This window comes from Rattus norvegicus, chromosome 11 (genome assembly GCF_021556685.1).
Source record: "Rattus norvegicus strain SHRSP/BbbUtx chromosome 11, alternate assembly SHRSP_T2T, whole genome shotgun sequence".
Classification (NCBI taxonomy): domain Eukaryota; kingdom Metazoa; phylum Chordata; class Mammalia; order Rodentia; family Muridae; genus Rattus; species Rattus norvegicus.
Window position 1 is genome coordinate 43,928,362 of NC_141544.1, and position 13,000 is coordinate 43,941,361.

Consider the following 13,000-nt stretch of genomic DNA (forward strand, 5'->3'; position numbering starts at 1 on the left):
CAGCCCAGCAGAGACATCTTTAAACTGTTCACAAACATCAGTGTATTCATTCACAGTTTAAATTTGCCCACTTAAAAGCACTGATTTTCAAACTGCTTAGCTAGTATATAGATTCACAACTGGTATATAGATTCACAAACTATTTCCTACAAGAAATAGGAGAAGGAAGTAAGAAAATAAAAGTATAGCAATTAGTTGTGGTTTTGTAGCTGTTGTATAAAGAGTTAAAAGTCTTTAATCTGGTAGAGGGCTGAGGGAGATACAGCCTGAGATAGAGAAACCTTCAGGACTATGCTGGCTCCTTGAAGCCCATTTGTTTCGATTAAGGAGGGCTGGAGAAACGGTTGTTCTTCAAAGACAGTCCTGTCACCCACATCAGGAGGCTGGCTCACAACCACCTGTAGCTCCAGCTCCAGGGAAACCAACACACTCTTCTGCCTCCTCAGGAACCTGCATTTACATGAACATACCCACAAACACACACACACACACACACACACACACACACACACACACACACACACAATTTTTAAGGTATTTTTTAAGCAATAAGAAACTGGAAAACTGAGAAGCTTTTGGTTCTTGTATTTGTACATCTGGAAGCACAGAAGCTCGCCTTACAAAGATGTACTAATTACAAACAGCACTTCTGTGGTGGTTCCCCTAGGCCAGGCTAGGTGATCCCTGTAAGCACACACCTGGGCGGAGCACGTTCAGGGAAGACAGAGCATTGGAGAAGGCACCCCCAGCCTTGGGCTTCTCCTCCTCCTTCTCGCTCTCCATGTCCATCTCGTCTTCACCGTGCTCGCTAATGACAACACCATCTTCTGGATTTGTGTCCTTAGCATGACACATTTTGTCCAGAGGCTGGTCACCTGCAATTTTGAAAAGACCAATTAAAATATGTTTAAAATAGAAAGTCATAAACTATCAAGTTACTTTTTATTAAATCTTGAGCTCAATCCACTAAAACTGACATTATTTCTAGTACTTAAAAACCTCAAACCTAAATATGAAATAGCACAGTAGGTAGTACTGGGTGAGGTTAATAGAGAGAAAACAGGGATAAAATGACATTTTAGTTAACTTTGTAAAAAATTTAGTAAATTTATCAAAATCTAAGTGATTCTGAGCAGGTGTGCAGGACTATGTGGCGTGTAGGTGCGTGCACATGTGCACAGGGGTCCTTGGAGGCCAGATGCCATGAATCCCCCAGAGCTGAAGTTACAGGCTGTTTTAAGTCACCCCATGTAGGTGCTAGAAAGTGAGCCACCCCTGCACGGCCTGCTCACACACTTTTATTTACTGGTGAGACAAGTCTGCACTGCCTAGTCGCAAATTTTTATTTCACTTTCCACTTTACATTGGTGCTTGACTAAACACTGCATGCATTTAAGACAGTTTTCTGTTGAGAGCTAAATATTTGGTGGTTGAATGACTGTACAAATATAACCTTTCACCTATCATCAGGGTGAAGAGATCCCAACAATTACATCTACACTGTACAATCCTGACCCTGTCACAACTCAACATTGAAGTACGGAGCATGAAACATAGAAAATCTGATAGATCTGCAAGCCTAGAAGTGAGACAGAGACAAATTATAAATTATAATAAAGACAAATTATTTATAATAAAGATAAATTATTATAAAGACATTGGGAATATTGACTGGAAGCTCAGAAATGGCCACATTCTAATGCATAGAATTTTCAAACTATTAGTTCCAGTCTGAGTTGAAGGCTGACCTAAGAATATATTTCCACTATGAGTACTTTGTGATAAACTGTCCTTGTTAACTTTATCTCTGCTATTACTTGTTCTAGGCAAAAAAAAGAAAGAGAAAGAAAAAAAAAAAAAAAGAAAATCCTAAGTGTCTGACCTTGGCCCACTCACGTGGATAATGCTCGTTGGGGGTGCAACGAGGACAATTGAAAGAGAAGAGCAAAACTTCCTTCTAAAGTGAAAGACATGCCTAGCAAGCGCGAGGCCCTGGCTCGGTCCCCAGCTCCGAAAAAAAGAAAAGAAAAAAAAAAAAAAAAAAAGAGAAAGACAGTCTGTCTCCTCAGGGGGTCACCTCCTCAGACCATGCCACACACAGCAGCCCTGGGCTAAGAAAACTCAGACCACCCTCGTTCTGATTTGTCAGGGTGCTGTTCGTTACAGTGTGACCTTCCGTTGCTTGCAAGTGCCTGTCACCAACATCCCCCTAAGTGCACACTGAAGCCTGAGGCTTTAAAAATCAGTTCAGTCACATGGCTACATGAAGTACCTTTTTACTTGAAAATTATTTTCATACTTATTTACATGTGTCATCACATGGTCTCACAGCATATATATAGAGGTCAAAGGACAACCTTCAAGAGTCAATTCTCACCTTCTCGTTATGGATTTGTGGGAGCGGAACTAAAATGGTCAGGCTTGGCAATGAGCACTTTTATCCACTGAACAAATTAGCCAGCCCCACTCTACGTCCAGTGGCCTTTCAGACTGAAAACAGATCTGATGTGCTCAGAGGATGAAGGATTCTATAGATATTTTAATCCTCTCAGGTCACTATTCGAAGTTTATTACGGCGGTAAAATAAACTTGAAATGTACCATATGAAGAGGGCTCAGCAGAGAGAAGTGTCTTACGAGCCTGTTGGCCTGAGCTTCATGCCCACTACCCATATGGTAGAAGGCAAGAAGTGGTTCCTGCAAACTGTCCTCTGACCTCCCCTCGTGACATGTGCATGCACAGTCTCTTTGGAGTTTCCATTCGGTGTTAAATCCACTCACATACTGTGTGGCCATCAGCACCGCTCATTTACTCACAAATTTACATTTGTCAGCAGTAATATCTTGTGCCCACCCTCCTCCTCCTTCTGCCCAGGCCCCTGAAGCCCTTGGGCCAGCTGTGGCCTTTGGCCTATTTAGTCTTCTGTGACTGGAACCATACTGCATTTGTTGGCAATTACCTAGCTGCTTTGGTCTAATGTCCCCAGATTTTCTCAATTATGGCCTGTGTCAGCTTCCTCCCAAGCTTCAGTATTGTATTGTACTGCATGTATGCACACGCCACACCAAGCTGCTCACCTGCAGATGGACATGCTGTTCCATGTGTTAGCTGCTGTGAGTGCTATGAATAGGCGTACACAATCCCTCAGGAGCTTGCCTTTGTTTCTTCTCGAATTGTGTCTGTCACAAGCGTCAGTCCTGAGTCTTCTGGTCTATTCACATACTCATCTCTGCCTCTGCCCAGGTCCTAGCAACGACCCTAGCTATTCATTCTGACTGTTCTAAATATCAACGATTATCAAATCAAATCAAACAGTATTTGCTCTTCACCTTCCTCACCAATAGTGCAGAAATATTCTAGTTCCTTTATATTGTCAACATTTGCTATATTCCTGAGGGGTTTTCCTTCATTTGTAAAACACAGGCATCTTCATGGGTATATAGGAGTAAACAACCCCAGTATATTCTCACTTAAAAGTTATTACACATGTATGTGTGTATATATGTATTTTTTTCTTTCAGTACTGCGCCTCAAATGTATGCACGTTGAGTGCTGCACAAACTTAGGCATATGTTACGCTCTAGAAGAACGTAACTCAGTTATTAGAGTACATGAAGCCCTACGTTTGATCCCCAGGTGCACATGAACTGGGCATGGGGGCCCACAGCTATAAGGAGGCAGAAGCAAGATGATCAAACTCAAGGCTACCCCTGCGTGTGTGGGTTGAGGCCAGCCTGGCACATATTAGAGCCTGCCTTGACAAGGCTCCACCAAGCCCTTCAGTTTAATTTAGGAATACCACAAAGTCAGAATTTCATCAATGCTGCTTTTAAGTTAAGTCATTTTTGCCTCCCAAAGTACTCAGAGGTACAGAGTACTGGATGATGTGTTAACAACACTTCCAGGACTGTTGCTTCAAGAACAGCAAGGACAACCTGTGGTACCTACCAACAGAAGTTCTACTTCTGGAGAAAACACTGAATTCCCTCATGAGTACAGAACCCAGTAATGGTAGGACACAGGAAGTTCACAAAAAATGGCCTTAAGAACTTCCTGACTTCAATCTGAACCCCGCAATGAGTGGTAAGCACACTCCCAGGCCTTTCTTAATTTCCACTCTGCACCCCTCTGAGGCACTGTACACAGTTCTCAACAACTCAAGGAGCGGAGCAGTTCCCAAGATGCAGAAATAGCTCTGTTCTCTAAAATACTCTTCATCCCACGGCCCTCCCTACCACAACATAACGCACACTTCTCATTTACCCTGCACAAAGCTTCAATTTGTCTGCTGTTTCTAACAGCAAAGCACACATGAAGTGTTTCAATTTTTCTTAGGTATGGTTCTCAAATAAGCTGGTTTCTGCAAACCCCCCCTCCCACACCTTCTACCCCCTCTGACCCCGCCTCCCCATGCCTTGGCTGTCCTGGAACTCGACTAGAGACTAGGTTGGCCTCAATCTCACAAGACCCACCCTCCTCGGCCTCCCGAGTGCCAACAGTTATCACCTTTAACACATCCACAACTTCCCAGGGCCAGGGAAAGTGTCAACCTTATTCAGCCTTCTAAGGCACTGTGGATCAAAGTTGGCTACCGTGTTTCAGCTGTTTTAGGACTCCAATCTCTCCTGATAGCAATTCAGGACACCTGTCAACAGGTTATAGTTTCAAAAGCTATTTATTATGTCGTGTCTTGGCAAGCCACTACAGACAGCAACTCCTGACTGCATTTTATAAATCCGTCACATGTCAACAACTTCTTTACTTTCAAACACTGAACTATTCACGTCACACAGAGCTAGTCAAAAGTACTTGCTCCTTGGTGGTATTCCCACACTTTCTATTTGGGGAATTCTAATCATCGACTATCCAGCTTCACATCCCACTTTACTACAAAGCTGTTCCCCCTTTTCTGAAAATGTGTAGTTAAACTTTGACCTACATTCTGGACTTTCTGCTAACACTTCTGTTGAATACTTACAAAACAGTATCCATTGCTTACTTGTAATTTGATATATAATAGCATTCTTATTCAAGTTATGCCTGTAGCTGAGAATCTGAGAAATACTCTCTTTAAGCCTTTGAAATAAAGGTCTCTCTGAAACATGGGTATAAGAGTAACTTAAATTATAATGAATACAAACATTATCCATGTACAGTAACTGCTTGAAACATTTAAACCTTGGGACTGGTTTATTGCTAGAATGTTTGCCTCCAGCAAAAGAGAAAAAGTGAGGTGAGAGAAAGATTTAAACTTGAGTTTTGAGAGGACAATGTCCCCAGTCTCTTAGTATCAAATAAGGCTGCTGAATACTGGTATTATCAACATTAACTTCCTACAAATTCTTTAAGAGTTATTTATAATACTACCAGAACTCAAACGTCTGTCTCTGTGAAATAACAGTACAAAACTTTTAAACAGAAAAATCTGTCTCCGTGTCTGAAGCGGGAATCTCTGCTCCCTCTCCACACAACAGTCTCTATATCAGCAAGAACTCAGGAGCAACAACCCATTATAGACAGTACTGGACCTCAGTGTGGACACCGGTTAGCAGGTGTTCACGATTCGCACTGTGGGAAAGACATATTTGTCATTCACTTGAAAGAATTATCTAATACTTACTGTCAGCCGCTGCGCTGAGTTCTGTCTTGATCTTTGATTTTTCAAGGTCTTCTTTATATTCTTTCTTAAGCAATTTAACTATCTTTTTGCTGTAACTTGATTTCTTTACCTTGAACACTTCTTCATTTTCTTAAGAGAAACAGAACGAATTTGTAAGACACAAACTCAGAAAATGCTCCTTTCTCATGCCTTCATGCTGCTTGAGTTCTCCCAATAGATTTTCACACACAAAAGTCATTACAAAATTTGAAATGTATTTCAATCTATCGTAGACTCAAAAACTGATATTGCCCGGCTTGGCGGCAAACGCTTGGGACCCCAGGACTGGGGAGGTGGAGGCAGGCAGATCTCTGAATGTGAGATCAGCCTGGTCTATGGGCTATAATATAGAGACTCTGTTTCAACAAAACAAAATAAAAACAAAAACAAACAAAAAATAGTATCGATTCTAGAAATTAAATGAAAAATTTAATGAGTAACCAAGGAACTTCAAAATTGTTAATTTTTGGCTTATTTCATCTATCTCAGGATAAAAAAATACTTACGATGTTTCCTTAAAATAATTAACTCAGGAAACCTAAAACAATATACCCCAGATTACAAAGTTCTGCTACGTCTGAATAACTCTGGTCACAGTAACAGTTATTTCAAAACTGTGCCTAAAGTAAATCATTTTGCAAAACTAAGTTTGAGTGACTTATCACTCATCTTTGATTTGAAAATCCAAGTCAAGAACAAAACATTTCAAACAGCCCATGTATCATCAAGCACCTGGGAGGCCAAAGATAAATCACCCATCTTTCTAGAAACATGAAAGCATTTGAAATCATGACGCAAGACTTTCGAAACTTATCCCATTTTTCGTAGCATGATATTGGGGTACAAGTAAAATCTAAATCCCTGCACCCTGGTCCCTCCTCTGCTTCAAGAGCCAACACTACTACAGAGGACATCTGCTCCGCCCAGTTACTTCTACAGAGAAACAAGACTGGACAACAGCAAGGGACGTATTGGATCAAGGTCACTCGGAACCAGGGCTGCAGCTCCAGATTTGTTCCCAGCCCCGGTTTCGGTCCTCCTCTTAACCAAGGCCTTCTTAACCAAGGATGCCTAAACCAAGGCGCCAACAAGCCTCAGGTACAGAGGCCTGCAAAGAACTGCGAGCAGGCAGTTAACCGAGGGACTCATGCGGTCTGCAACTCCCAAGGTAGGAGACGGGTCCACGGAGCATCGGGCCGTCTCTTCCACTCAGGATGGCTGATGAGAGCTCTAACAGTGGGAGGAGGGACGGCACAGGTCGTACACCCGGCTGGTGGCAGCGCGGGAATGCAACCCCAGGCAGAACAGAAGGCCGGAGGTGGGGAAAGGGGCGCGGCACTAGGGTGAGCATGGGCTCGGAGTCCGCGTGGGCCGAGCGGGGGCTCACCTTCCTCCTCGTCCTGGAAGCTCAGCAGGCTGGCCCTGGGCACCTCTTTGTTCTCGCGAGGCCTCTTGCGCTGCTTCAGCCCGTTGCCGGGCTCCGCGCCACCAGGGATGCCGCCCCCAGCCTCGGCGCCCAGGCCCGGGGTATGCGCGGAGGGCGGCGGCGGCGGCCCCGGGCCCAGGAGCGATTCCCCCGCGGGGGCCCTGTCGCCGCCGCCAGGGCCAGGCTCTTCGCCCGAGGCCGGCGGCGGTAGCAACGGCGGCGGCTCCTGCTCTTCATCTCGCTCCCGCTCCTCCTCCTCCGAGTCATTCCGCTTGCGCACGTTCACCCGCCGGGCCTTTCGGAACATCCCAGCCGCCGTCACCGCGCTTTCACAGCCGCTCGCAGACTGAGAGGACGAGGGAGCGCGGAGACCACCACCGCGCACGCGCAGTCGCGAGAGCTCCAGCCGGGTCGTCGCGGCTCTAGCTAGGTACGGCGCAACGCCGAGCGCGCATGCGCATACGCTCTCCTCGCGCCCAATACCTGGGCGGAGTCTTTTTGCACTGCCCTCTAGCGACGCGGGGGACTGTTGGCACGGAACCCTCCGACTCCAGAGTTGTTCCACAGGTCACAAAGAGGATCATCGAGATGAGAGGAAAGAGTGTAGTCTGTGGTCGCTGAGCGTGTTGCTGCAATACGTCGGCTGAGCTTACACCGAGCCGTTACGTGTGGAAGCCTCCCACGCAGCGCTTGCAGGGTAAACAGAGGCGAGAGGCCGGGGAGAAGCGAAAGGACGAGTCAGTTAACCTGGGCTTGGGAGGGCAAAGTGTATCCCTATGGTTAGTATTCCTATTACTAATGCGAGGTGATGCTACCAGGTAGGTCTGCAGATCAGTAACTCTATTAATACTTTCAATTCCTACAGCTTTATCTACGCACACACTCTCAAAGGCATTGGCTCTCTTCCATGAGAAAAAGCCGGCGTGAGGACGCACACATTTAATCCCAGCAGCACTGGGGGAGTTCGAGGCAAACCGACCTCTGAATTCGGGGCCAGCATGAGGAACATAAGGAATTCCAATGACCAAGGCTATGTAGGGAAATCCTGTCTGGGGAAAACCAAATAAAGACAAGAGACATTTCCAGGAGAACAAAGTGTTTTGGGGTGGCTTAGTAAGAAAGCCAAGTTAGCTAGCAATAATAGAACTATTTTACGAAGCAGAGTGAATTTCTGAAACAAACGGAAGGAAAATGTGTCTTTTCACACTGTCACAAGGGAAAAAAATCTGAACCTTGGAGGTCTTAAGGCGATTGCATGGGGTTGAGCTAACACAGGTTACGAGGTTCATTACCAAAGTTGATTATCTTATCTTTCCCTTTAGCATATCAAGGTGCGTGGGTAGAAGTGTTTGTCAACTTAATTACGTGTTTCAAAACCCGCCAAAAAAAAAAAAAAATCGGAGAGGTGAATCTGCAGTTTAGAACCAGAGGACCTAAGCTGGAGTCCCAGTACCCACGCCCACAGAAACCCTCACAACTTCGGTTCCAGGAATCTGACACCCTCTTCTGGCCTCTGCATGCGTGTAGCGCCCGGCTGTATTGTCTAGCATGATGTTTGCACATCATCTGTAAAAAGGGAGACGGTTTTAAAATGTACAGTTAGTGGCTGGAGAGATGGCACAGCAGTTAAGAGCACTTTGCTGCTCTTGCAGAGGACCTGGATTTGGTTTTCAGCACATGGCAGCTTACAACTATAACTAACTCAGTTCTAGGAGGTCCTAAACCCTCTCTGGCTTCCTCGTGGGCTAGGCACACACAGAGTTCACATACAAAGCATGTGGGCCGATATACATAAAGAATAAAACAAAAACATTAAAATTATCCAGTTAATTGACGTAATCCCAGCACTAGAAAGTGGAGCAGGAAGGTCATGTATCCTCCGGTTGGAGACCAGCCTAAGATACATCTTTAAAAACAAAAATCCCTAAACCTCAAAACTATAGGGCTTTGGGCTTGTTGAGTACTTTAAAGGAGAACTAAGCCCTTTTCATCACCTCACTTGCCTCTTTAACAACAACTACAGAGAGAGGTTTCCCCTGAAGTTCTCCATTTGACCTGAAGATAGAGTTCCCAAAAAAGGAAACACAATTGTATAAGCACCACCACCACCACCACCCCCTGCCCCAGCCCCAGCCCTGGGAATCTCATCAACTAGGGAATGTTAACACCAGAGAGGAGGCCAACGTGCAATTGGATTCCAGGCACCTATGGGATACTTCAACATGACTTATGTCCCCCAAGAGACGTACCACGTGTCGAGATGAGCATTATCCACCATACTGTTGCCTGCTTTACCCATCTGCCCCCAGCCCCCACCTGTCTCCCAGAGCCTCAACTCCCATCGTCTCTGTACTCACATGTTCTTAAAGTTTCATCTCCTCCTTTGAGTCTCATATTTTATGGGACACTAGTGTATCTGTATTAATCTGTGACTGTTGGTTTATTTTACAAAATTATGGAAACTCCTAAGAGTGGAACTCTATCTCCTTATACCATAATAGTCAATGCTGCTGTGAAGAGCTTTGAAGAATTGTCACATCTATGAGGCTAGATTGGAATTGCTGGGGCCCCAGGTAGCATCTTTTTTTATTTTGTTGATCCTAGCTCACCCTGTGTAGAACGTTTACAGTTTGTACTTGTATCAACAGACATGACTTCATCTTTTAGCCTACACCATACCCTCAGATTTTCACTGAGATTTAAATTCCACATTGAAGTAGGAGATCCCACTTTTCTGTTTCATATACTTTGGGTTTTTCCTTTCCAGTTCCCTTTGGTTAGACTTGAGATCTGCCCTCCTAGGACCCAGATGTGCAGCTGAAAGCACCCTCTCCAACCATTTTCTCCATGAACGGGAAAGTTAGTGTTATGTGACTTCTACTCTCCTCCTATTACTCCTGCTGCTTATATTCTGACTGCTCAGCATTGCTGGAGTTCTCATCCGAGCATGCTTGGTGAGACTGAACCCCCATTCTCCATAACAAAAGATCCAGTTGTGCCTGGTCAGCTTCCAGACACCTGCCCTGCGCCCTGAAATATATTCGCAGTAAACAGACAGCAAAGTTAAGGCCCATAAGCAGTAGATGGGTGAGGACACCCACCTGCCATGTGCAAGGGCCTGTTTGGTTCCCCAGGACCTCAAGGGAAAAGGAAAGGATAAGGTATATTGAACTGTCATCCTGAAGTTTTAAAAAGACATTGTCAACCTGCTAACTGGACATGTATAGAAGGGAAAACACTGGTCATTTCAAACATTAAAGGTAAGGAAGATGTTTATAGGTTTTCCATTCTGCCTATCCAGGCAGTAGAAGGGCAAAGTTAAACAAGCATTATCTCGCTGCCTGAGTAGGCCAAAGTTCCCTCTACAAGATACTATAGGCCTGGGGGAACGTCAATTCTGGAGCCCTACTAGCTGCTTGAATTGCATGTCAGAAAGGAATTATTTGGAAAAGCACTGTTATGTTTTGAGTATGTGATCTACTGATTCATTTATCAATGCTGCTGCACCATTTCATCATCCATTGTTTCTATAGGACTGTTAAACCAACTCTTTGGTTTAAAACAATTAGTTCTTAAGTGGCTTTTGCAGGCAACTATACCAATTTGGGGTAGATTGTCATGTCACATGAGTTAATTGACTCATAAGTTCTGACAGAATAGGTCCGTTTGATTTGCTGACTCAGCCTTAGCCCCTGAAATGGAGACCAGCGTTTACCAAATGTCAGTCAGTGTCAGGTGTGTGTGGCAGGGACTGTCAGTTCCTGTGACATAGCAGAATGTTTGCTGCTGGACCAGACAGTCCTGTCAGCAGTGATGCCGCTGTGGTGCTGGGTGTGCTTCGGGCTCCAACCCGGCTCAGTCCTTCCACACTTTCTGTGCTTTTACCCAGCAGGTAAAATCTAATATTACAGGAACTGATGGCCCTCATTTTCTTCCTCTGTTTCTTTTATGTAGTTCTGGAAATATTTTTCTTAACTTTATACTGGTTCTTTGTGAATTGCACCACAATCCCACTCATTTTCCCTACCCCCTCGTACCTGCCCTACGCCCTTTCCGCCCTTGCAACCTCCCCTGCAAAAGAAAAAGAAATAATCTCTCTATGGAAGCTGCAGTGTGTCACAGTGTGTCCCCCAGTATACCCCGTTGTCCACAGTCTCTTTTTTTGTTTGTTTGTTTGTAAATGTTGGTTGTGGTGACTCATTGGTCTGATTTGAGGCCTCTGGCTTCTGCTACACAACAAATCCTGGAACCCCACTGGGTCCCCATTGGATGTCCTGCTGTTGCCTTGTGTCCTGGCAATCCCGTAGCTTTAGATCTGGCAAAGGGGTAAGGAGGGGGGCATCTCTCCCTTGCCCATGCCACTGGCACTGCAGACAAGCAGGGCTGGCTCGCCTGTGCTCATGCCCTCAAGGCTCGCTCACCTGCTACCAATGTCATGCCTACACAGTGCGCTCTCTCTCTCTCTCTCTCTCTCTCTCTCTCTCTCTCTCTCTCTCTCTCTCCTCTCTCCTCTCTCTCTCTCTCCCCCCCCCTCTCTCTCTCTCTGTGTGTGTGTGTGTGTGTGTGTGTGTGTGTGTGTGTATGTGTTCTACTATGCTGCCCAACTATGGAAATCTTAATATTAATTCTATTCTTTTTGGTTTGGCTGTTTGGTTCTGTTTGTTTTGTTTTGTTGTTGCTGTTCTTTTGGGTTTTTTTGAGACAAAAGTTCTCTGTGTAGACCTGACTATCCTGGACAAGGCTAGCCTCAGACTCAGAGACCTGCCTGCTCAAGTGCTGGGATAAGAGTAGTGCACCACCACTACTAGGCTTAATGATTCTAATCTAGAAAATAGAAATGGATCCAGTTATATTTAATTAAACATTTCCATATCTTACCTCACTGACAGCATTGAGTTGTGTGGGAAAGGGTTTTGTTGTTGTTATTTTTCAGTTCCGTCTCCGTGTGAGGAGCTGGAGCTGCAGGAGCAGAAGAGATACTATTTCATTTACTGCTGTCTTTGTAGGAGCTAAAGTAGCATTTGTCATTGTAGGCATTTGGCATATATTCTGTTCCCTGGTGGCAATATTCTACTTTGTGTTGATATCATTTCTATATCTTAAATATCTTAATACCAAAACATATCAATGTATTTGTTACAAGCTACCAAAGTTGATAGGTTCTTAAAATAATTATAGATAGTTTCCCTTCACCTCTGGTAACTTCCTCTCCAAAGAAAAATAATGCAGATAACAGAAAGACTGGGCACATTGTCCTGATGAGAAGTGGACTGATCCAAAGTGAACCAATGAGGTTTCCCCAAAGGGGTAACTTTGTCCTGACTGACCCGAAGTGAACCATCGAGGTTTCTCCAAGCTTTCCCACTTGAAACAGAGGCAGTACCTGGGCCCATAGTAAACTCAGAAGCTATAGAACATCTGGAAATTACTACCTGTGGTGGCTATGCCTGCTTGTCAGCTTGACTACATCTGGAATAAACTACAATCCAGAAGTGGAGGGTACCCGTGAGAACTTTTCTGTTAGGTTTGAAGTGAGTGAATCTACTTCTGGTCTAGACTTTTCTGGTGAGCAGCATACACCTATGATCCAGATCTTGAGGCACGAAGACACACCTTCTCCTGGAAGTCGACAAAGACATGGAAGAAAGAGCTTTTGCTCTTTACCTGATGTCCTCCGCTGGCTAGCACATCCACTAATGTCACTGGCATTAAAGCCTACTTCTTCAGGATCCCTGTGTTTGCAGGAGACCAGCTGAGACATGCAGCCTTGTGTGACTAAGCAACTCATGGATTCTTAGACCCTTTGTTTACAACTAGTCATTGTGGGATTAGCTGGACTGCAGCCTGTAAGCCTTTCAATAAATCCCTTTTCCATAAGTTCTGTGGCTCTAGAACACTGAGTGTTACACCATGGA

General features: G+C 44.8%; 1 protein-coding gene and 1 long non-coding RNA gene across 3 annotated transcripts in view; one reads left to right on the forward strand and one right to left on the reverse strand.

Annotated features, from left to right (window-relative positions):
• The window catches only part of Paxbp1 (PAX3 and PAX7 binding protein 1), a 29,421-nt gene extending 21,934 nt beyond the window's left edge, over window positions 1-7,487 (reverse strand). Inside the window, exons 1-3 of one of the 2 annotated variants that reach the window (XR_015632867.1) lie at window positions 7,047-7,433; window positions 5,621-5,749; window positions 699-875 (exon numbers count right to left, since the gene is read on the reverse strand). Coding sequence is in view for 1 of the 2 variants with exons in the window: in NM_001426992.1 (NP_001413921.1) it covers window positions 699-875; window positions 5,621-5,749; window positions 7,047-7,392 (652 nt within the window). In the remaining variant the exon portion in view is untranslated. 2 annotated transcript variants of the gene reach the window in all.
• A 231-nt stretch (window positions 7,488-7,718) lies between these two features.
• Window positions 7,719-8,180, forward strand: LOC148002522 (uncharacterized). Its single transcript, XR_015633283.1, has 2 exons — window positions 7,719-7,864; window positions 7,951-8,180. It is a non-coding gene; the product is annotated as an uncharacterized LOC148002522 (long non-coding RNA).
• Window positions 8,181-13,000: the final 4,820 nt, after the last annotated feature.